The following is a 24456-nucleotide window of genomic DNA, read 5'->3' as shown; positions in this document are numbered from 1 at the left end:
TATACGACATTCACCCCCCCACAAGATGTCGCATTATAGCACCAGCATCTCAGACTGAAACAAAAGTGCGTCTTTTAGTCAATAAAGTTGTAAAAAAAAGAGTTTTATCTGAACAGACAGCTCATGAAACTCAGATCAAACCGTCAAACTAGGCAGCGCTGATCAAATATGGATCAAGATTCTGTTACTGCATTGTCTATTTCTCCCCTCAAATGTTCAGAAACATATTTTAATTTACTGTTCAGCTGTAATCTGATAAAGTTTGCGACCCAGCCGCCATGTTGAAAACGGCCACGGGGAAGACAGCGAGGGACTCACATACGCTAACCGACTATCAAAACAAAGAGCAGAGAGACTCGGATTACAACCACTGACTGTATATAAATATGGACGATGTGTCTCCACTTTCTACCACTATGCAAAAGTGAAGCCAAAATATTTGTGTGACGTTATTTGCAGCTGGAGTCTGCGCAGCAAAGTCGGACAGCGGGATGATGGAGGTTTTAGAGTGGCTGTCTCAACTGTCAATCATGACGTTCCACCCTCTTTTTTATATCATCAAACAACTAATTAAAAACAAATTTATCAGAAAAATGAGCACTTGGACAAACATCAGCGTGATCAGAATGATCTAAAATGACAGAAACCATCTTTGGGAAAAATTAATTTGACGTGTATTTTGATTTTTTTAGTTTGGCTCATGTCCCATCCACTAACATGACAATTATGACCTACACTGCAACCAGCCACCAGGGGGCGATTGAGGTGTTTTGGCTTCACTTTTGGGCAGCTGTCATGACGTCCATGTTTATATACAGTCAATGATAACAACACACTCAGAGGGAGTGTGACTTCATTCTCTGCTCAGGTCGCCAGTACATCACTATATCATTACATAGCAAATAACGAGTGGGACGATTGTCATATATTGCACCTTTAAGATTGATAAGTTTAGTTAAATGGGTTTTTACTACATGAAAAATTCTGACATAATCAGACTTACACAATGGGAAAAAAAACATCAATGTTATTACTTTCTGGGAGAAATCTGAGACATTTTGCCAAATAAGGATAAATATCAACGACTGGTCAGAATATTATATTTGTTTGTGTTCAATTTGAACACTTATAAGTAATACCACAAAACTCTCTAAACACAATTATAATCAATACTAATATTGCTGTTATTTTTTGCAATAATCACAATAGTAATGAGTTGCACATTGATTACGTTAATAGACTTTAATTATGATATACTGATATCAACACTGGTAAACTATGAAAGTCAAAAACTTCCACTTTCATTAAGGGGCCAAATATTTCTATTGGAGGGCCGGATTTGGATCACGGGCCGCTATTTGCCTACCGCTGGCATACATGTTTCTAATATTCTGTCCACCACCAAATATGTAAATAGAGCTCAGCTGAACAAACATTTACAAAAGTAGTGTTTATTGCAAAGCAGTTGTTTTTTTTTAGAATACATTACATGAAGTTGTTCATACTGTCTGATAACATAGTGTATATTAATAATGAATACAGCTATTGATACCTGCATTCATGTATTTTTTCTGGTCATTTTCATACAAAACATGCTCCACTCTTGCATAGACTGACATTTAATATCAATAACTGGTACAGTGATGGAAGGATGCTTGTATTAATATTATATATGAGTAATATTTTAGTATTCTTTTTACTCTCTGATCATAATTAACTTTTCTAGAGCTGCAACAATTAGTCGATTCATCGATTAGTCGATTGTTAGAAAATTAATCATCAACTTTTTATGATCGAATAATTGTTTTTTAAGCAAATATGGCAAAAATGTGTTGGTTTCAGCTTCTCAGATGTGATGATGTAATGTTTATCTTTGTTATTAATGATAGTAAATTGGATATTTTTAGGTTTTTTTCTGTTAATTGGACAAAAAAGGACATTTGAAGATGTCAACTTTGACTCTGGGGTGTTATAAGGATAATTTTCACTATTTTCTGACATTTTATAGACAAAATAATTAATCAACAAAATAATTGGCAGATAATTGATAATGAAAATAATTATTATCAATTAATTTTGGTACAAAAATAAGTGATGCACTGCGAGATAAAGAGAAAAGGCCAAACTATTAAGTGATATGTGGACTGTTTTCAGTAAACACAAGTGCTGCCAAGGTATGATATGAGAGTCTCTGTCCTATGTGTCTTATTTTCATTAATTATGACATTTCTCTACAGAGTTCAGACTGGCCAAACTATTCTAAAAACTGTAACAATAAAAATACGCCAACATGACCAAAGAGCCTTCATTTAAAAATATGCTCAAGCAGTGTTCTTCGTGCAGTATCATGAGAGTTTTTGGTAAGTTCAGATCCGCTTCACGTCTCTTGTCTAATGTCCGTCTTTGGGCATCTGCGTGCTGTTCTTCTGAGCCAGGCTGGAGATGGCCTGAGCCAGGTTGTTGATGGCCTCTATCTTCCTCTCCTCCAGAGCTTTCTGCTGGGCCCACATGTTCATCTTCCTCTCCTGCAGCTCCATGTACAGCTGCAGGACGTCCTGTGGAGGCCTGGAGGAGCAGGGAGCGGCTGTCGCGGGAGGCGTAGGGAGGATAGGGGTGAATCTTTTGCTGGCTATGGCCTTGCCCACTCTCGTCCCGCTGAGCTTGGCCTGGCGCTGAGCTTCAATCTCCTCCCTGCTCTTGCCCAGGACCTCGTGCATGGCCTTGAAGAACTCCCAGTGGACGCTGGCTGCTCCCAGCCTCTTGGCCCTCTCTGCGTTCTTCCTGTACGTGGCCAACATGTTTCTCCACTTGAGGTCACACTCATAGGCCTTCACGGTGACATCGGTGACGTCTGACTCCCTCAGTTTGGCGTTCACCTTCACTGCCACCATCTCCCAAAGTTTCTTTTTCTTGCACACTGGCTGGTCAAAAGCTTGATCCATCTCAAGCCGCGTGTTAACAAGGTGCCACGTAGCCTGAAGTGTCCATATGAATTCTAGAGAGGAAAACAAAGGTGGATCATGTCATTGGCAGTGATGGAAGACGTATTCAGATCCTTTACTTAAGTAAAAGTACCAATACAACAATGTAAAAACACTCCATTACAAGTCCTGCATAAAAAATCGTGCTTAAGTAACAGTACATAAGTATTATGAGCTTGATGTAGTTAAAGTATTGCAGTAAAAGTAGTGGTTTGGTCCCTCTGACTGATATATTATTATATATGACATCATTAGATTATTAATAGTGAAGCATCAGTGTTAGAGCAGCATGTTACTGTTGTAGCTGCTGGAGGTGGAGCTAGTTTCAACTACTTTATATACAGTTAGCTAGTTTAGTCCAGTGGCTCCCAACCTAGGGGTCGAGGCCCCTCCAAAGGGTCAGCAGATAAATCTGAGGGGTCGTGAGATGATTAATGGGAGAGGAAAGAAGAAAAAACAAAGTTCTAATACACAAATCTGTTTTCAGTTTTTGGACTTTTTCTCAAATCTTTGATTTTTGGTGAAATATTGGATCATTTGAATATTTATTGAAATGAAAGCATGTGAGAAGTTTAGAGGGAAAAACCACTATTTGGTGGAGCTGTTAACAACTTATAGACATGTGAAATGTGACCCCGACTACACACTGCTTTTTGTTAAACGTCAAAAGCCAAAAAGGTTGGACACCACTGGTTTCATCTTTAACAATGTGTTGTATTTTAAAAGCTTGTTATATTATCCATTGTGTCAAATCTTCATCTGAAAAGTAACTAAAGCTGTCAAATAAATGTAGTGGAGTAGAAAATACAATATTTCTCTCTGAAATGTAGTGGCGTGGAAGTATAAAGTAGCATAAAATTGTCCTTAAGTGCAGTACTTGAGTAAATGTACTTAGTTACTTTCAACCACTGGTAATTGGTTGATAAATTTATGACTTTGCACTGTTTTTTTTCCCCAAGATTACTGATTTTATAATTTGACATGTCCTGTCTAATGAAACAGCTTTTTGAAGCTACCAGATAAACATATAGTAATGAATTCATTGGAGGCAGAGCCTGCGCACTCATCAGGCCCTCCTCGCATCATGCGATGACTGGATGAAATCTAACTTCAGGCTACGACTACTGACCTGTTTTTGTTTTATCTGCGTCCACACTGGACACCACCGTCTCTTTTCCTTCCACTTCAGCGCTTTGTATCACAATTGTTTCGATCACCTCCATGCTGCTAAACCACCACCATTACAGTTAAAGTTGTTTTTTTATTAGCGGCGTATCTACCGCGGAATTTAACAACCTCTCAGAGGCACCGATGCGCTTTCTCGCATCGAGTAAAACGATGAAAATAGCAACGTCACTCGACAGATAGGGAATTGTAGTCCGTTTTGGTTAACACAAACGGGTTTTTGAATAGTCTGCCGTTCCAAATGAACTACAATCCCTTAACCGCTGCGACCTGCTTAACACAAGCCGCACGTTCTCATCGCCACGGGGAATGTAGTTTTTTAAAGAGAGGAAACGCAGTTGAGGCGCTGATAGGCAGCGACGTTCTGAACTACACTTCCCAACATATATCTATCCGACCCTCCTCTTCACTCCCTGCTCCCTCCCTCGACCGCCCCTGTTTTGTTGTTTGGCTAAAGATGGCGTTAGCGGCTAACACAGGCGATTGCTTTTTGTTTCACAAAAATTATTCGGCCAGTGGTTTCAAAACATTGATCAAATAGAGCTTTAATTCGTCATTTAATGTGCAAACATGTGTTATATTGAGCAAGTACACGTCCACTACGCAGAATAACGCTTGGTCGGCCTTCTCACGATGTAGGCCTGTTTTGTAAGGGAGTGGACCGAAGCTGGTGGGACTCCATCTCCCGTCAGCAACTGCGGCGTCAGGTGGTACAACTTTACTTTTCCATGCTGGTATCTGTAGTTTTCTGACTACACAAGTGTTATTTGTGGGGAAACTTTTGTTTAAAAAAATATGAGTGGACACAGTAAGATCACATTTCACCAGCTGAGTTATTAGTTTGTTAATTGAAGGAGAAAAGGACATGTTGTTTGATTTCTCAGTATTTCACTGGAAGCCTCCAGGGATGCTCCACAGTGTGTGTTATATTTCTGTTTACTGAGAGGAGGAACATTAAGATTAGTGAACCCGTGGTGTGCCAAGCAGAGGCACCATGGCTGCATCACCTGTGCAAGGTGACTGGAAACAATCTCGGGCACACGTCAAGGAAGGGCACCCATCATCACCCGAGTCCTCTTTGACCTGGTGCTTGACTCACCTCTCAAAACCCCGATCAGGGGCTGAACATGGTAAGGCAGACTCAGGCGGTGGCAGAGAAATGGACAAGAGGTCCAGAGTCTCTCAGTGGCGAGCCCTGGTTGCTATCCGGACTCAGCACATCAAGGGTGACAAGGCTGGCATCGCCCGATTCAGAACTCGAGGCGGTCTCCGGCCCCTGTTGGACCTACTCGGGCACCCGGAGTGCTCCAGGAAAACCCTGGACCTGGCTCTCAGCATCCTGGCCAACTGCTGCACTGAGCTGGAGACGCGTATAGAGGTGAGATTAAAGGAATAATTAAGAAAGTATTGAAAGCTGATATGATTAAATCTATAAATTTGCTCACATTGAAAACGTCTTCCGCTACAGGTTCGTAAGCTTGATGGAATAAACGTTGTAGGTAAGTGAAATCATTCACCCGTGTAACTTTTTAATGACGAAAGGCAGGATTTGCAGTCATTTTCATCAGATCATGTAATCCTGAAAGATAATTCTTGACTTTCTCAGTGGACATCCTGAAAAGAAATGTGGCCCTGGAGACCGTCCAGAACCGAGCAGCCCGAGCTTTGGGAAACTTGGCCATGGATCCAGAGAGCTCAGCACTCATCCACTCTGCCGGTAAGTCAGAGGAGAGAAATGTTAGTGTGTCTCACTGCAGCGTCTTTAGTTGGCAGTTTTTCCTGCATTCAGAATGAGATGCAGTGTGAATGCTACTCGGGCAGCAGAATTATACAAGATGGTCAATTTATAGTAACTTATAATTTTGCTTTTCTTTTTGGTAGAAAGAAACATTCACATTTCAGGTTTACGCTTCCAAGAGCTTATGTGCAGAGTGAACATCCTAAATATTAAAATGTTTAAATTTATAAAATGACGGCAAATATAGAATATAGCTTTGTAAACCATCATATTAGTAGTATTAATAGTAGACATTCATACTGGGGAAACTACTGTTTCATTTTTATTGTTGAGATTAAGGCTGCAACTAACGATTATTTTCACTATCAATTAATCTGTTGATTATTCTCTCAGTTAATCAATTAGTTGTTTGGTTCATAAAATATCAGAAAATGGTGAAAAATGTCGATCACTGTTTCCCAAATGCCAAGGTGACGTCTCTAAATGTCTTGTTTTGAATCAGAGAATTTTTTTTTACTTAAAAAAAGACTCAAATTGATTAATCAATCATCAAAATAATTGGCAACCTCTCAATTAATTTGCTAATTGTTGCAGCTCTAGTTGGACATCCTGTCGGCCAAGTCGTGCATCAACCGCCACTCACTCCATACATTTCCTGTCTGTGTCTTCACAGTCAAACTACATAATAAAGGCAAAAATGCCTAAAAAAAATTGTAATTCATTATCAGTGGAGAGAAGGAACATATGTGCAGAAACTTCAATAAGGAGAGGTCAGTTAGAAGTGTTTAACAGTATTTATTGATGTTAGCGACAGAAAGATTTTTGGCGATTAGACTCCAACGATGATGAAGCATCGTCATAAAGTGTAGGCCCACATGACGATAGGAGACGGGACATGATCACCCGGAGTCTAGACGCTGCTGTTGGTGGTGGTGGTGGTGGTGGAGCGGAGCCAGCAGGTGGTTGATGGAAAAACCTTTGGACGAGTCTGACTGGATACCACGGAGGTCATGGTGGTGGTGATGAGGAGGAGGAGGGTTGCTTAATAATAGGTCAGAGTGGCAGCGATATTTAAAGAGCGGCATCTAGAGAGTGATTAGCATGAGGAATGCGGGCGGACGTATCATTAGTCAGGTGTGGTGACGTCGGTAATGTGAACGAAGCGGTTTTCGACAGCGTGGGAAAGCGGCTGTGATGGAGAGAAACAGAATAGGAGGAAATAGCAGACGTTCAGCTGGAAACGTCTGTTCACGTTACCATTAATCAACACCTGCCAAATGTTTTTGTCCTCTGTGGATTATTAATACGTCTCTTTTCTTTCACACAGGTGGCGTTCCTCTTCTCCTCCTCTGCGTGTCTCTCTCCTCCGCCCCGTCCTCCCCCACTGCTGCTCCACCCAAAGACCCCTGTCCTAAACTGGAGTGCGCTCAGTCGGCGGCCCGAGCCCTCCTCTACCTCTCCGACACGCCCTCGAACCGCCTGTCGCTGCTCACCCAGGGGACCTTATCTGCCCTCGCCCCTCTCATCGCTCCGGAATACCCTCAGGGGCTGAGACGGGCGGCGCTCAGGACCCTCCACGAGCTGACCCGGAGCTGCGGTGTCGAATGCGCCAGGGAGGTGTCGCGTTCCGGCGTCCTGGCGCAGCTCGGTGTCATGGCGTCGGGGGAGTCGGGTAAACCTTTCGAAGAGCTGGCACTGAAAACCCTGGCCAACATGTGCTCCCAAGGCTGCTTGCGCCCTCTCGTGGGGTCGCTCGGGGTCATTCAGAAATTCACGGAGGAGGTCAAGAGGGACCCGCTGAAGTCTGGAGTCTTCCTCAAGGCGCTGTGCTTGTGCTGCAAGGAGGCAGTCAACCGGGCTAAGGTGAAGGAGAGCGGCGGACTGGAGGCGTTAATTGGCTTTCTGGCCGCCCATCAGAGTCACCCTCTTTCTCGACTGGCCATTCTGGCCTGCGTAGACTTTGTTTTTGATGAAACCGCCATGGAGCAGTTGCAAGAGTTGGGGCTGGTCCCTCTGCTTGTCGCCCGACTAGTCGAGCTCACCAGAGGGGAGGAACCACCTCCTGAGAAGATGGACGTGAGCATCACCTCCAACATGTCTCCCACTGAGCTCCTGCCTTCAACGTGTTTCGACTCTTTTGACTTTCCCGCTCCTGAGGGGTACAAGAAGGAGGAAGCTGGTCGGGAGCAAGGTCTCTGCTCATCAAGCTTTTTAAGTCTCAGGTATGTAAAACGACGTGAACGGTTATGAATGACTGTATCATTCTACGATTTTTTTTTAAACTAGATGTTTGTTGTGGTTTCTTCAGGTCCTGGTTGGTGTCTGAGGGATTGATCTCTTCTGAGGGGGATCTTCTGGATTCCTCAGGGAGTGTCGACGGGGAATGGGCGAGTCTTCAGATCCCGCCGTCTTCATCCCCTCACACCTCCTCCCCGAACCCTGATTCTCATTCCTCTCTTAAAAACTGTTCCCCTTCCAACCCTGTTACCTCCTCTGCTTCTAAAAAAGTAGCTCAGCCCTCCTCTGCGTCATCTCCAGGGAAAGTCACCGATCCGCCTCCTTCTAGTCCTTCTACCGCACTCGCATCGCAAAACCAGCCCGGTTCCTCCGCCGTCTCCTCTCCCACTAAAACACCAGTTTCTCCATCAAAGTTCACATCCCCCCACAGAAGGAGGCAGCGGGCTCACTCAGCAGCTTGTTTGACAAAGGTCACTCTTGATACTCCTCCCTCGGTGCCCCGCACGATGGCGTACCACCACCCTTACCACCCCGAACCCTGGACGCCAGAGTCTCCCATCCTGCTGCTGCTGTCGCGTTTCTCCCACGCCACGGACCCGAGCGCCGCTCTGGTCAACTCAGGCATCATGTCCGGCTTGCTCTGCTACCTCACCCAGCACCAGGACCCCAGCAGCAGGTGCTTCCGTATGCTTTGCCGGCTGAGCTGCAACCCCAACTGTTTGCAGGCGTTGGTCCGAACCGGCTCCGTGGCGCTGATTCGCCACCATCTCTGCCAGAGAGAGCGAGGATCAGAGGGAGAGAAGAGGCAGACGGACCGAGTGAAAGCCAAAATTAAACAACTCGGTAAGAGAAAGATGTTATTGAGGGTGGCATGTTGATCAGTAACTTTTGACAACCTAAGAAGCGTTATTTGACCTATAAACCTTTTAGTTTATAGCTAACAGTTACTCGTTGCCTTATTAAAGTTATAGATAATGCAAATTTGTGAGTGAGTAAATCATTAAATGTAATTCTTTCGCCAAGAATAAGTATCAGGAAGTAGTTTAAATAATTAAATACAATTTATTTATAATCATTTTCATAATCGATTAATCTGCAGATTATTTTCTAGATTAATTGTTTTGTGTATAAAATGTCCAAAAATTGTGAAAAATGCCCACAGTGACGCCTTCAAATGTCTTGTTTTGTCTAATCAACAGTCCAAAATCCCCAAATCCAAACATATTATACGTATGACACATAAAAGTTTCAATCATGCTGAGCTGCTACCAGTAAATGTTTGATATTTTTCCCTTAATCAATTATCATAGTTGCCCGTTAATTTTCCGTTGACTAATTGATTAATCAGCTGATCACTGCAGCTCTACTCATTCTATGCAGCAGTTTATAATTGTGCGCTGACTGTCTGTGTAGGTTTGGCTCTTCTCAATAATCTGCGTGTCCAGTGTGAGTCTGGATTTGGCTCCGGAGTTCTCGCTCATGTGATGCTGTCGGGCTCCGAATCAGACAAGATGAACTGTGCTCTGTCGCTGCCGTTAATCAGCAGGTGAGTAGCAGGGCTGTATGAATATGAGATCTATGAGGTTTTCAGAATTTAACGACTGAAAAGCCCAGGAATGTCGTAAAATTTACTCCTTTTTTTGGTCCTCAGTTTAGTTTCAAGGATCTTAAAGACACTGGGCATCCTGATAAAAACAGTTTTTCCAGAAATGTTTACGTGCAATTTACTGACTTAATGTTTTCACAGCGATATGAGTTTTATGAAGCCCCTTTTTTCTCCAACAGCAACAAGCCCCTGTTGAAGAAACTCCTCCTGGACAGCGGTGGTCTCCTCTTGGCTCTGCAGCCCCTCGGTTGCGATGACGACGACATGGATGAAGACCATCCCGCTGAAGGTGGAAGGTTCCTCTCTGATTGGTTTAATTCACCTCATTCAGGTCTGACCTCTCAGCTTCACTCGCTGTACTTTTCTCTCCTGATCGGATGCCTGTCCGCCCTGATGAGCGGCGTCAAAGTGGAGCTCGACAGAAGACATCTCAACCCAGTTAAACCACAGACAGTCAGTAAAAGTGACAGCGCTTCACCGCCTCCCTCTAAAAAGCCTCGCCTTGCTGACATCTGTCCTTACGGTTTGTCGAACTTTGACCTCCTCTTGCTGCTGGACGACGGGACCGAGGTCCCAGCCAACAGGGAGGCTGTGGCCGGGGCGGAGGGCACAGACGGCGTCGGCTCTGAGTACTTCAGGGCTCTGCTGAGAGGCGGATTCGGAGAGGCTCAGGGTAATGTGGAAGAAGCCATCCATATTAAAGATGTCAGCACAGGTATGCTGCTCCCGGTGCTACATTACCTGCATGGATGTCGCCTCAGGAAGGACACAGAAACAACAAAGGGGGAGGATAAAGGAGAGACGAGAGGACACTGTCAGATTTTGGACACACTGGTCCTTGAGGGACTGGATTTCTGCAAAAAGGAGACAGAGGAGCACTCGATAGAAAACCTGGACTTCCAGAAAACACCTCTAGGCGAGATGATGACCGGAGCGTGCAGGTTCTTGGTGACTGAGCTGCAGAGAGAGTTGGAGGATCTCTGCGTGTCTCTCCTCCTGTCCTGCTCCACCAAGGCCGCTAGTCGAGCTGCATCAGCTCCCGCAGAGGACAACGCCGAGAAGGCCGCATCTAAAATGGACCAAGAATGTCTGGAGTCTGCCGAGGAGAACCTGGCCAATCGAACATCTGAGCTGGAGTTGACCGGCTTTGAGGCGCAAACGGAAAATCTACAAGGACAGACGAAGAAACCGAACAGTTTCCTACATCAGACAGACAGTAAAAAAAGCTCTTCTGCTGTTCAGAAGACCAGCAAGGAGCTCAATCCAGCTTCAGCCGTCGCCCCGGTTACTAGACCGAGCTGTGCGTCAGGCGTGGACAAATCCCTCGCTCAAGAAGAGCTGAAGGTAAGACCAAAGAACTTGATGAAAAATTCAGCAAAGCTAAAATCAAATTCTTCCTCAGAAGGCGGCGCAGGAGGTGGGATCCTTGCCGCACTCCTCCCGCAGATTTACTGGTTTTCGCAGCGGTACAGCTACCCAGCGCTGGGTCGGGCCTGCTTGTCTCTGCTACTGGGCTGTCAGGACTGTCCTCGGCCCTTCTCCTCCTCCTCCCTCGCCGGGGATTGCCTTCGCAGACTCGCCAGAGAGGCCGACTGCACGGAGACTCTGAAACAGGATCTACTGAGTCTGGCTACGGCTGCTCTGAGCTGAACAAGGAGTGAAACATTGAGTGACGTGATTGACATGAATTCAGAGGGCACAGATTAAGTCGACTTGCTGGGGGGCGGCGGGGGTGCGGGGGGGGCTTATTATAAGCTTCTAGAAAAGTTGCCATTGTAATAATTTTATCAAATGTCTGAATAGTACAAATGCAGGTTACAACAGCAGCATCATTACCTGAAAAACATGCTGTATGAATTTCTTCAGCACTAACAGAATGTCGATTTATTTTCATAATTTGAAAGCCTGAATTTCTATTTAGTTTGTAGCTTGTCACAGCATGACATAATGGTGTTTATAATTTACTGTTAACTTCGAATGACATTTGTATTGTGATTTTTTTTTTTTTTTTTTTTTTTTTTTTTTGAGGGTGGGGGAGTGTACGCAAATGTCTATAATGCATTTGATAAATGTCATTTAGCTGGAAGTACTGGAATTATCAGGGTTGGTCTTAGGAGCCAGTTGTTTATTTTGTACATAGAGATAATATGGAAATAGCAGATATACAGTGTGTAGATTTCACCTGTCCCATATCAATTTATGCCACTGAATATATAAATTTATGCCACTTAATATGTTGTTTGTGTGTGTTTTCTACACGTTGATCAGAGCACACGGCTTCAGGAAATGTCAGTCGGTTATATAACAGCTATTAGATTCTTGTGAAATCTAGTGTGTCCAGAAGATGAATCTTTATGACTTTCCAATGAGTGCCTCCTACAAGTCAGATTTTTCAGGTGTCCAGCGCCTGGCGTGCTACGAAATGTTGCTAAATGTTTGCGTTTTAAAGGATAAGACTGGAGAGATTCTATCAAATCACATGAAAATACAAAAACTAACAGTGTCTCTCAATACTCTCTGACTTCCCCCATTTGTTCCTGCTGTAAAAAAGGTCACAAATATAGTTTCATTTTCAAAAAAGGCTAAATCATTTCCTTTTTAAAAGAGCTGGTGACTGTAGTTTGTAGCAAACATTGCTCAAACAAGAGGAAATAGTGTGGTTGGGGCTATTTTCAGCTGCGGATTAATACACATTGGTCCACTAGTGAGTTTTTACTGGGGCTGCTCCATAAATTTGATAATTCAAATCATTTGTCAACAAGCTCCTGAGTCATTATACATAAAGACACGTATGATAACAACATGACAGATTGTAAACTTTTACAAACAAACCACACAAAGTGGAAGGACAGGGCAGTGCAGAGGAGCACATCTCTGTTCCACTTCTCTCGGCTCTGATGCTGAACGTTAGCAAAGTGACCAAACTGCCTTTGAAAGACGCTGATATAGTCTCCTCTGCTGCCGTCCGGTGAGACTCTTCAGCTGACAGGAGAGACGCTCTGTACTGCGCTGCAGTTTTTATAACTGAACTACCAGGATGCACAATTTTTTTTATATTTCTCTGCCTGTGAGGGAAAAGTGATGTTTTCACATCACAGATGATGAACAAAGGCATTAAAATGTGTCTTAAAGGTAAAACATGAGACTCATGTGGGGGCGGCTGCTCTGCAGGTGTAACTGGATGGAGGCTGACTGCTCTTATAACCATAAATAAGGTGTATTGAAGAGAAAACATCAGTAATGTTGACATTTATGAGAATAAAAAACATCCGTAGAAATAGCAGGAACTCTTAAGCACATGACAAATTTATACACCAAAGTCGACCCCCAACTTGCCACCTGAGTCGATGCATCATCCTGAAGGTCTGAATACTTTAAATTCAGGTGCAGCCTCAGTATTTACAGCAGCGAGACAGTTTATGTGGGATCGACTCAGAATAAACTACAGTGGCCATGAGGAGCAGGTTGCAACGATGCGGCTCATTAATCGTTTTTGGACAACAATGGAGGTCTATGTATCTATATATAGTGTGTTTTGGCCTTTTTATGGGTTTTGTTGACAATAAGTAATTACAGAATATCAGCAGCTCTGTCCTTTAAAGCCCCAATGTGCAGGATTTCAACATGTCTGACCTTGATGACCTTTATTGGTAGTAAAAGAAGAGACACAATGAGAGACTGAAGTCCGTTCTGCTGTAACCAGTGAAACCCTTGAACATGGACGACATTTAGATAAAAGACTTAAGTGCTGATTAAATTGAGCACTACCCTCAATTAAAAAAAAGAAATGAAATGGCACTTCTTTTTAATACAGCATAAAGTGGTTTTATTCCTGTCTGAGTTGCACCGCTTGATGGCGATGCTGCTTCGCCTCTGCTTTGGTCAGTATAACTAAGCCAAGTACACTGCAGACTGGAGTTTAAAAAGGTGCAGCTAAAGAAATGTGACTGGTCTCCTCAGTGATGGGAGCTCTCGAAGCCATCGGGCAGAGGGTTGGTGTGAGGGTTGTGGAACAGAGAGTGGTTTCCGTCTCCCCAGGGGAATTTCTGTAAGGAGACATGTTAGCAAAGTCACCAACAGCGAGAAAAATACTCACATAGTGTAAATCATACTGGGAGAGTAGGGGGAATGACACAGAGACTCACCTTGGTGCGGATACGCAGGTGAGGATAAGGCACAAACTCCGGCTGTTCATGAGAGTGAGCCTGTCCCTTCATGTAGGCGTTGACCATGCAGACGGTGACACCAGGAGCGGCCAACACGAAGGACAGTATCTTCCAGGTCCTCGCTGTGGAAAAACCATTAGTGAGAAAGCACACGACTCAAGCACTGAATAAAGCAGGTTAACAACTGTGTGAACAATATAAGTATAAATTAGAGCAGCTGTCCCACTATAGAGTCCATACCAATGATTAAAACTGATTATCTGCCAAAGAGCGTGAATGTGCAGGCCGGCTGCCAGCTCTGCAGACATTTCAGTTAATGCACAACAACAGGCTCAAGAGGAGTCGTTGCATACAGGAGGTCTGAATTTTGTTTTTATGGCAGAGACAGGAAAAGACACACTGACCTCCTCCCTCATGGCTTGAATGCGACGCAGCGGCAAACACACGACGAGCGGCCAAGGCAGACAGAGACATCTGCAGGGGGTTTAAAGACAGTTATTGATATTAAACTTGTATAAACATACTCACTCATGATGAATGTGATAGCACAGCGACAGCACACTTCAATCTTATGTCCCACTAAAGACGTTTAAGTAGATTAAAATGCTTTATTTTCATGTCAAGGGGGCTTTGATAACCTTTGTGCAGACCCCTAAATAGAATAACATAGAAATAAGTGATCGAAAGAGAACTTCTGTACAAAAATCTGATATTTGTGATGCAATAATTAGCAGAAAAACATAATTTATATGACTGAAAATGGTTCCTTACAAATAAACAAGAGATATAATACAGTTAGGGTTGAGGCTGGGCCTACTAGGGTTGCTGTTTATCAAGAGTACTATTAATCTAGCTGAAATGCAAAAAAAAAAAAAAAAAATCAAGGGGAAACTTACTGTTCTGCAGGCAGGTAATATCTAATATGTTTTATTTTCCTCTTATTTTTCTGGCGAAACCGTTGCTCATTTAATTTTCTCCTCTTCTCTGCTTGTTTGTCCTTCAGTCTGTCCTCAGTTGAACTCAGTGTGTCAGACTCCTCCCCGTTTCAGTCTGTCGCTGAGCCAAGAAACTTTATATTTGGGCAAGTGCAAAGGCAGGCTGATAAGTGACGAAGAGGAAGAGGACGGTGGGGGGGAAGGAGGAGGAGAAGGATGAGGCTGTGTTCAGTCTATATTAAAAAAAGACTGGAATAAGGGCAGAGGGCTTATTAATCCTCATTAATGGCCTAAGCTAACGGAGAAGGCTTTTTTTTAAAATATAATCATTGTGCCAGCTTTCACTTTTGGTTTCAGGCTGTTCAGTCCTCACAGTCGTTCTTTGAAAGCACCTGGGGTTCAGTTGCAGGTCACAGGTGCAACATGACGTCAGTTTATTTGAATTCCCTCATCATCACCGATGGCTGTACATCCTAGTTGTTTTTCCCTCTAAATCAAATTAACAGTGACATCGTAATGTAAAAAAAATATAAGCCAGTGAGGCCAATGTTATTATCTCAAAGGCAAGACCTTCGGGATTGAGATCTCTTGTACAAAAAAAGACTTAAAAGTTATATTTTTAAACGTAATAGTTCACAGGCTTCTAGGCTTTCTCGAGGTTTTGATTGTCATATGATATTAACAGTATAAATGACAGTTTCTTGTAATAACAACATATCCAGTTTCATATCAAAATAAGTTGGTTTGTCATAGAAAGAGAAGTTATTAGAACATTTTAATATTACAATATTGACAAAAATTAGCGTTGCTGTTAAATGTATATGTATATATATATATACTGTATCTGTATTTTTGGTAGACTTAGATGTGCATAAACAAAACAAATAACAGGTTAAGTGTTTAAAGGATGGGTTCACAGTTTTTCTAGTCTGTCTTGAAACAACAGGAGAACACTGAACCATGTTTTTTCTTGCTGTAATCATTCCTCCTGCTCATACTGACCATTAGAAGATCCCTTTATAATGCACTTACAATGTAAATGATGGGGGCCAAAATCCGCAATCAATTATTATGTGCAAAAATGTATTTAAAAGTTTACCTGAAGCTAAAATGAAGTTGCAGGTAAGCTTGACTGGACACATGAGCTGCACCTTATAGGTTAGTATGACCGCTAAGTTCCTAGCATCCCTCTCTGGGCTACTAAGCTACCAGTAGCAAAGGTTTAGCTAAATATCCAGCATGACAGCTGAGTTGTTTGATTATAGGGTTTATCTGCGTGCTGCTTTTCATGTTTTGTTCTGTGTGGTGTTGGTATGCAAAGGCAGCAGATTGGGCCTCAAAGGGAGGAAGAAAGAGAGAAAAATGTGAGCTAACGCACCTGTTTGACTGATGTTTTGTCCTCCTTTGCTTGATGCTGTGCTCACTTGTGTTCATTACATTCAGAACTGTTTTGGTGTTAAAATGTGATGACAGGTGTGGAGATGTTTGCTTAAAGGACGGGTTCACAATTTTTTAAGTCTACAAATTAACAGTGAAACATGTTTTTTCATTCCCTCTATTCATACTGACCATTAGAAGGTCCCTACATAATGCACTTACAATGGAAGTGATGGGGGACAAAATCCACAGTCCTCCCTCTGTGCAAAAATGTATTTAAAAATTTATCTGAAGCTAATATGAAGCTTCAGCATCCAAATGAGTCAAATCAAGTAGATATCTTTCAACGTTACAGTCTTTTTAGTGCCAAAGTCCCTCTTTTTGTTACTACACTTCCACCACAGCTCAACAGGGAAACACTGTCTGAGGAAACACAAAGAGGGAATTTGATGCTAAAAAAGCTCATATAAGCTTCACATCACAACTTTTAAATGCATTTTTGCACAAAATGACTGTGAGGACACCATTGACTGTATATAAATATGGACGTCATGACGGTTCCCCAAAGGTGAAGCCAAAACATCTGGATCGCCCTCTGGTGGCTGGCTGAAGTACAAGTCATTAAGCCTGTCAAAATACACGTCAAATAAATTATCACCAGAGATGGTTTCTGTTATTTTAGGTCGTTCTTATCATGCTGATGTTTGTCCAAGTACTAATTTTTCTGATAAGTTTGTTTTTATTTAGTTATTTGATGATATAAAAAGGGGGGTCTGATGTCATGATTGACAGCTGTGTCAGCCGCTCTCAAACCTCCGCCAGACGGTGACTCTACTGAGCAGACTCTGGCTGCAAATGACATCATACAAGCAAGATGGCAGCTCCTGGAAAGGAGGTATCTTGGCTTCACTTTTGCATAATGGCAGGAAGTGGAGACGCATCATTGTCCATATTTATATACAGTCAGTGGATTTTGGCCTCCATCACTTACACTGAAAGCACATTTGATATCCACACTTTTAATAGCCAGTATGAACAGGAGGAATGATTACAAGGAGGAAAACCTCTTTCACTGTTCATATGGAAACATGATTGTTGTTTTAAGACACTCTTAAAAAAAGTGTCAACCTGTCCTTTAATACAAACTATCCACCAGATGGGGTAGTGTTGCTATGAGGAAACTGTCCTTAAAATTACTTCTCTTTTACTTTTGGTCACTTGTGTTAAGCTCACTTCTGCACTGGAGTTCCTTCCTCTTTGGTTGGTTTTTGTACTCAGTTCACTAGTTTGGACTGCAGAAGTGACACTGTATAACCTTTAAAGTAAGATTTGTGACATAGAATTGGATTTTGGCTTATATATCTGTATGTTGAATCAGTTATTTAGATACTAAACGGCATTTAGCCTTAAATTTGAAACATTTGAATCCACTGAACAACAAGTAAAGTTCAATAAAATATAATGAAATTCAAAATGCAGGATTCATTATGTGCCAAAGTAGGTCTTCATACCTTTATTTTCACAATGGCAGTATTCAGAAGAACAGCAGCAACAACTAGCTGCTCCAACCTGCTTTGCATTTGAGGAAATATCTATCAAGAGTTAATGCACAAATGTTCAAATGCATACACAGACAAAAAGGCGCCACTTCTTTCGTTGGTGATTCTTGATTTTCACACTGTTAGTAATGCCTTTGTGGTCTCCGTCTAGCCAGTTTCAGGCTGAAGTGCCAATAGCAGCCGGAGCCAGCGGTGATGTCAGTCAGTCACGCAAGCAGCAGCCAGTCTGAACGTCTAGCACTTGTGTTATTGTGGGCAGAGGAATCAAACACACACCATCTCAGGACAGACGTATACTGGAAGATAGACACGCTGAGGTATGCATGTACTGCAGGTGTGCTGCCAGAGCTCCAACCTGCAGACATGTCGTTTATGTCAAGGAATCTGCCTTTAACTTGTGTCTGTATGCAAGTGTTAAATTAGAAGTAAAAATAGAAATGTATGCAATATAGAAGTTTCTAAACCCGTAGCAAATAATCTAATTTTTTACATTTTGAATTAATTAATCACCCTTTGTTGTAAGTCCTAGCTGGTTTGTCTTGCCTCTCAGATTAACACTGACATCTGAAGAATTTAGGCCACTGAGGCCAATGTTATTACCTCTGTGTCAAATCCTTTGGGATTGAGATGTCTTGTACAAATATGACGTAAAAGTTATATTTCTAAAGGCTTTCTAGGCTTTCTTAAGGCTTTGACTTGTCATATCTAACAATAAATGTCAGTTTCTTGAAATGACAAATTCACTTTTCTTGTTAGAAAACTTATTTTGTAACAAAATATGCTGGTATGGTGCAATATTTTGACCCACAATTTAATGAAGCTGGTTATCTCTTTAGATCACAGCTTAGTAATTACAGTATAATTACTCAAAACGTGTGGGGCACTTACAATAATTACACAGTACAAGAGAAGAGGGGGGCAAAATGAGATGTCTAACACATACTGTATATTATTTTTAGCCACAGTAGAGTGGCTCTAGGGATGACAGTGTCAGTCGTTCCACCGCTTTGTTCCACACTGACTCAACAACTATTGGACTGATTGCCAGGAAATTCTGCACAGTTGTTCACGGTCCGTGACTGACCTTTGGGGAAATACTTCAGCAAACAGACATTCATGGTTCCCGGACAACTTCTACTTTTTAGGCTGACATTTGGTGATGTTGTTGTTGAGTGAAATGTCTCAGCAACTGTTGGATGGATTGTCCCTAAACTTAGTAAAGACATTCATGTTCCCCTCAGGAGGAATTGTATGAACTTCGGTGATTCTCTGACTTCAGTATTTTGGTTTATGACAAACACCATGGACGTATTGTAAGAGCTGGATAACGAACTAAAAATGGCACCCAGTTCCTGCTCGGGCCATAGACTTTACATTGTGATGACATCACAGATTATTAAATTGTTTTTCTTGGCTTGCGGAAAGTTTTAAAAATATAAAACCTCCACGGATCGAAAATTCATAATAGAAAGAATCATAACTGACCTAGTTTGCAGTTCAAGGTGTCCTGTCAACAGTTTTACAGACGTCTCTTTTACATTGGTGGTCTATGAGGAAAATACTTTTTGGGCCGCAGGGGGATTTTTCGCTACAATACCGTGAGTGACAACTTGAAAAAATTGGCTGCAAGGCGGAGCAGCGGCGCCATGAGCAGCATTTATAATACATCCATTCCGAACACCAGCAAAACTTTGAGTGTTGTGCTAATTAGCGAGTTAGCATGCTAACACACAAAACTAAGATGTTAAGCTAACTGTTATCTTCTCAACACATAGCATGTTAACATTATCATTATAGGCATGTTGCATGCTGACATTAGCATTGAGCTCAACATTACAATTATATATTTGTCCAAGTGGTTAATTATATTCAATTACTTAATTAAATTTAATTAACCAACACAAATTATTGGGTGCTCTCGTAGGCTGATGGTCAACATACCACTTTACATCTGCAACTAATGACCATTTTTATAATTGATTCATCTGTTGATTATTTTCTCAATTAGTCTGCCAAAAAATGGTGAAAAATGTCAATCACTGTTTCCCAGAGCTAAAGGTCATGTCCTCAAATGTCTTGTTTTGTTTTGACCAACAGTCCACAACCCAAAGATACTCAGTTTACTGTCATAAAGGACTAAAGATACCAGAAAATATTCACATTTGAGAAGCTGGAATCAGAGAATTTGGCCATTCTTTTCTTAAAAAAATGACTCCAAACAATCAATAGATTATCAAAATAGCTGGTGATTTATTTAATTGTTGGCAACTGATCGATTAATCGACTACTTGTTGCAGCTCTATACCACATAACCACAATGTCCTCAGTTTATAGGTTATTCACTGTCAACTATCTGATCTTATCTATTTTTTAATTTATTTATTGAAAATTTCCTGGTACAGGATACAAATCCTCCACACCAGACAACAAAACAATATCACAATATACTTATTTAAAATAACAATAATTACCCAAATAATCAAAAATCAACTTTATAATTATATAAAATATCCCCTGTTGACCTGAATTTAAAGTGATGAAATGATCACTGCTACGTTCCTCTTCCAGCTTAACGCCACTGTCTTGACAGCAGTGAATCTGCGTGTCCTCGAGCGCTTTCACACCCGGGCAACAGAGAGAAAAGACACACAGATTTACAAGGAAAAGACGGGACAGACTGTCTCAAATGGCACAGGCTGCTTTCACCTCTGTCCAACATCACTCACACTTACTGCATCGCATACAATCCACAGTTGTCTTTCTTTTTGGCATGAAGGACACAGACAGGAGTGTGTGGGTTTGCAGCGATGTACTCATCTGAACTCAGAGTACGCACGTTTTTTATTTGCATAACACAGTTTACCCACATTTGAGGATGACCTAATGCTACAGTATATGCTATAAATTAATAGGTGGTGTCAAACTGAAAAAGTCTTGTCTGGAAAATAAAGAATATGAATTTCTGTTAACCTTGATTTTGGAGGTGATAGTTTACCCAGTTTAGTATTTACACATCATTCTGTACAGTATGTGTCTGTCTTGTGCAGTTTGCTGTGTTGAGTCTACAGTGTTTCCTCCGGCTGCTGTATAAACTCCACACCCACTGATGGAAATGCTGCATTTCATCAGGTCCAGGTAGAAAACCTGCTGAATCGGTACCTTCTGTATGTGGTTATCCATCATGCTGGTGACAAAAAGGACTGCTGTGTTCAATACTGGACAGACGCTCAGCTCAGGAGAAAAAACTAACATAGAAAGGAAAACTATAAGTCTGCAATTTAAATTGTATTTAAAGCTGTACCTGAATGATAAAACTACCATAATTAAATACAGTAAAACAGTCATTGGCTGGTTTATGAGGCACAACACAGTAATGCTAATTAATATAGTAAACATACAGACTCTGCCTGTCGAGATCAGACAGGTGACATCTTTTGTGTCTTTTAAATCTCATCTTAAAACGTTATTTTATCATAAAGCTTTTATGAATATTTGATATGTAGCTGTGTAATTATACTTTATTCCCCACTGTTTTATGATCTCTTTTTATTTTATTTTTTCATTCATTTCGTTCATTAATTCTTTCTTCTGTTCTGTTAAGCACTTGATAAGTTTGCAAAGAAAAGTGCTATATAAATAAAGTTTATTATATATATCATTATATTATTACATACGGAGTCCACAACAGCCTGACTGTAAGCAACCAATTCGTATAAACTTGCATCCAACCTGCCTCGCCAGTCACACAGCCGGTACACACAGCTGTTCAATGGGGCTGCAAATCTTTTGCTCAAGTTGAAACATTTTCAATTGCGAACAAGCATGGACTCATTTTCACATCCATTCGTTGAGTTTGTATGTAATCACTTCACATCTAAAATTCGCTTTGCGCTGTCTGAACACACAATAAAAGTATAATGAATATGTCAAAGCTACTTAAAATGTTGTATTAGCAACACATTAGCTTTAAACAGCTAGTATAATGGCTAGCTTGGTTAGTAGTAAACTCATTGCAGAACAAACAAAATTAACAAATCAATAATCACTAAACACCTCCAAGTGTAATCACACATAATGCTTCAATATGGACATTTGGGGAGTAGAAAAAGGATGCTTCAGTGTTTTCACAGAACTGACAAAATGGTGGACACATTTTCAGTTGAACTGCTACAAGTTTAACTACATTTCTCAGTAGTGTGGTGGTAGCATTGCTGTTTTTTGAATAGCGTTTTCAGTAGCAAAGCTCTTTTATTGATCAAGTAGACAAATGTGGTGAAACAGCCTTTAGCTCCTCCTGGAACTAAGATTTGCCCAAGCCCCCAGGAACAGCACCAGGCTTTGAAGCCAATTTAACATACTGACCAAACCGTGTCATTACAACGTCACGTGATGCTATTGGGCCCAAAAAGACTTTTTCCCATAGACTTACATTGTTTGTAAATCAGCGGATACATTTGTTTGAGTGTCACAACCCCCACGAAATGACTCGTTTCCCTATCAGAATTTGATCCATTTGGTCCGATCACACTTCGAAAGTCTAGAAGAGCCGCATGATTGAATTATTTTATCAAATTAGCTGGAGGGCTAAACCGGAAGTTAGCGGTCTCAGCTGTCTCTAGTGAGCTACTAGTACAGAGTGGGCCTAATAAAAATACCACTTTTTAAACTGCTAATCATATAAAATATAATAATAATAATAACAGAATAAAAAATACAAAAGTAGCTTTGATATAGCTTCTACTTTTGCCATGTTGCTGTAGCTTAGCTTGCTACATTTCTTTGGGGATAGCTTAAATGTAGTGGAGCTTCATTTGATATAGAGTATCTTCCCACTACACTTTCCAAGTAGCTGGCCCAACACTGCTTCTCTGACTGAGACAGATACTGCCTTAAAGATAACTTTGGCTGCAGACACTTGAACAAACTATGAGGACAAAGAATCCACATCAATATTGTCCCAGGCGGACTGAGACAGCGGGGGATTTGGAGCAATGTGCACCACACGTTACTCTACGGTGGAAACTTCCATACACTGTCCATCACATCAGCAGGTCCTCTGCAGACAGAGCTGCTTGTGGGTGGAAAAAAAGAGTTCAATCTCTACTATCTGCAGTGTGACATAACAAGTAAACCGGATACTTAAGTACAGCTGACAAGTTTTATGATTTGTTTGAATTATTTTCAATTCAATGATTAATAAGTGGAAGGACCTGAAAATACTGATGACATTTTGTTTCCTTCCATTACTCTTGTGTGGAAAATTATTCCCCCATTAACCTCTAAACACGTCATTTACCTCCCAGGTCCTTGAAGACATTGTAAAGACATGGAAACCAGTCTTTAAACTGGTTGGTTCACATTCTGACCATCTGTTGATAAGACTTTATGCAGCACATGGGGCTGTTAGTTACAAGCTGACTTGACCACATCAGTTCCTTGTCTCAATATTTCTGTGAAGTGCAGTCCAATTTAGTTATTTCTTTGGGTTATCAAAGGATATGGCTTATATCATTTTAATCTTTCTTTAGCCATGTTTAAATGCTATTAAGGGTGGCAATGTCGGTCTGTTTGGTCAGTCCACCACTACGATCCAAACTGAAATATCTCAACAACTATTAGATGGATAGCCATGAACTTTGGCACAGACATTCATGCTGCCCAGAGACTGAATCTTAATGATTTTGATGATCAAATCAGATCAAAATTTCAATTTGTCCAATTTGGTTTACGATCAAATACTTGCAAAACCCTCAACTTTCCTATCAGCCTTGCTAATTAGCTAGTGTTAGTATGCTAACATGCTAACCTAAGACGATGAACATGCTAACCATCGGCATGTTGTCGTTGTCATTACAAGCATGTTAGCATGCTGATGTTAGCATTTAGCTCAAGTACAGAGACGTGCAGCCTCACATAGTCACTAGCATGACTGTAACTAAAAATCTTTTTATTTATCTGCCTAACAAGGCTACAAAATAGGTTTTTGTTTAGCTACAGCCAAGAATAACTTATGCCTTCATACCATATTGTAGAACTCCTCTGTCCTCCAAAAACATAAAAGAGCCATACAAATAAACTAATTGTTGTTTATTTGGTTAATACTGCACCTAACTAACCTAACATTTGGGGTAGGATGTTGTATATCACTACAATTTACCCTGACAGGTCATTTTTCACACGTCACATTTGGAGAATTGTCAGTTTGGCGGGACAGCTTGTTTCCTTCAGTCTCTCCTTCCTCTTCCAAACTTTTACATCTGACTTCAGTCCTTAGGCAAGTTTATCCACACAACACCTTCCACCTCCTGCCGCTCTTGGCGCCCTTTAACCAAAAAGTCACTCTCAAGTTCACATTAAGAGGTTGTTTTGAATAATGGTGAAGTCCCACCTCATCATAGACTCCCCGGTTGACTAAATTTGGTGTCTGTAATGTCTTTTAAAACCAAAATGTACTGTCTTTGTTTGGAGGGTGATTTACTGTAAGCAGATTTGACATCAGCACCTTGCCACTTGCTGACCTAACCTGCTCAGCCAGACGCAGGTTCAGCCGAAACACCTGCATGAAGGTGTGTGCCAGCACAATCGCTCTGTGGGTCTTTGTGTTCCTCTACCAATTTGGTTACGCTACATGGAGCTGAACGCTAATATTAAGCCCCTTGGAGGTGGCCAAC

At 41.5% G+C, this 24456-nt stretch overlaps 3 protein-coding genes across 3 annotated transcripts; 1 reads left to right on the top strand and 2 right to left on the bottom strand.

The window, feature by feature from the left end:
* Window positions 1-1435: 1435 nt before the first annotated feature.
* si:dkey-66i24.7 (uncharacterized) lies at window positions 1436-4307 on the bottom strand. Its single transcript, XM_067570783.1, has 2 exons — window positions 4111-4307; window positions 1436-2995 (listed from the first exon to the last, which is right to left on the bottom strand). Exons 1-2 carry the CDS (start codon window positions 4202-4204, stop codon window positions 2391-2393), a joined length of 699 nt encoding a protein of 232 aa, XP_067426884.1. The 5' UTR covers window positions 4205-4307; the 3' UTR covers window positions 1436-2390.
* A 236-nt stretch (window positions 4308-4543) lies between these two features.
* Window positions 4544-11797, top strand: armc5 (armadillo repeat containing 5). Its single transcript, XM_067570781.1, has 7 exons — window positions 4544-5544; window positions 5635-5665; window positions 5773-5883; window positions 7232-8126; window positions 8213-8985; window positions 9556-9688; window positions 9928-11797. The coding sequence occupies exons 1-7, from the start codon at window positions 5161-5163 to the stop codon at window positions 11396-11398; spliced, it is 3798 nt and encodes a 1265-aa protein (XP_067426882.1). The 5' UTR covers window positions 4544-5160; the 3' UTR covers window positions 11399-11797.
* A 1739-nt stretch (window positions 11798-13536) lies between these two features.
* On the bottom strand, window positions 13537-14969 carry cox6a2 (cytochrome c oxidase subunit 6A2). The gene is made up of 4 exons (XM_067570786.1): window positions 14811-14969; window positions 14319-14388; window positions 13894-14036; window positions 13537-13794 (listed from the first exon to the last, which is right to left on the bottom strand). The coding sequence occupies exons 2-4, from the start codon at window positions 14386-14388 to the stop codon at window positions 13705-13707; spliced, it is 303 nt and encodes a 100-aa protein (XP_067426887.1). The 5' UTR covers window positions 14811-14969; the 3' UTR covers window positions 13537-13704.
* Window positions 14970-24456: the final 9487 nt, after the last annotated feature.

Source organism: Thunnus thynnus, chromosome 17 (assembly GCF_963924715.1).
Source record: "Thunnus thynnus chromosome 17, fThuThy2.1, whole genome shotgun sequence".
Taxonomy (NCBI): Eukaryota; Metazoa; Chordata; class Actinopteri; order Scombriformes; family Scombridae; genus Thunnus; species Thunnus thynnus.
Note: the sequence above shows the minus strand (reverse complement) of the source record. Positions and strands in the feature narration are given on the sequence as shown.

Coding starts and splice junctions, on each gene's coding strand:
- si:dkey-66i24.7 (XM_067570783.1), bottom strand. CDS start 4,204: ATGGAGGTGATCGAAACAATTGTGATACAAAGCGCTGAAGTGGAAGGA. Junction 2,996..4,110: donor CGCAGATAAAACAAAAACAG/GTCAGTAGTCGT, acceptor TTTCCTCTCTAG/AATTCATATGGACACTTCAG.
- armc5 (XM_067570781.1), top strand. CDS start 5,161: ATGGCTGCATCACCTGTGCAAGGTGACTGGAAACAATCTCGGGCACAC. Junction 5,545..5,634: donor AGCTGGAGACGCGTATAGAG/GTGAGATTAAAG, acceptor CTTCCGCTACAG/GTTCGTAAGCTTGATGGAAT. Junction 9,689..9,927: donor TCGCTGCCGTTAATCAGCAG/GTGAGTAGCAGG, acceptor TTTCTCCAACAG/CAACAAGCCCCTGTTGAAGA.
- cox6a2 (XM_067570786.1), bottom strand. CDS start 14,388: ATGTCTCTGTCTGCCTTGGCCGCTCGTCGTGTGTTTGCCGCTGCGTCG. Junction 14,037..14,318: donor TTCAAGCCATGAGGGAGGAG/GTCAGTGTGTCT, acceptor GTTTTTCCACAG/CGAGGACCTGGAAGATACTG. Junction 13,795..13,893: donor ACCTGCGTATCCGCACCAAG/GTGAGTCTCTGT, acceptor GTCTCCTTACAG/AAATTCCCCTGGGGAGACGG.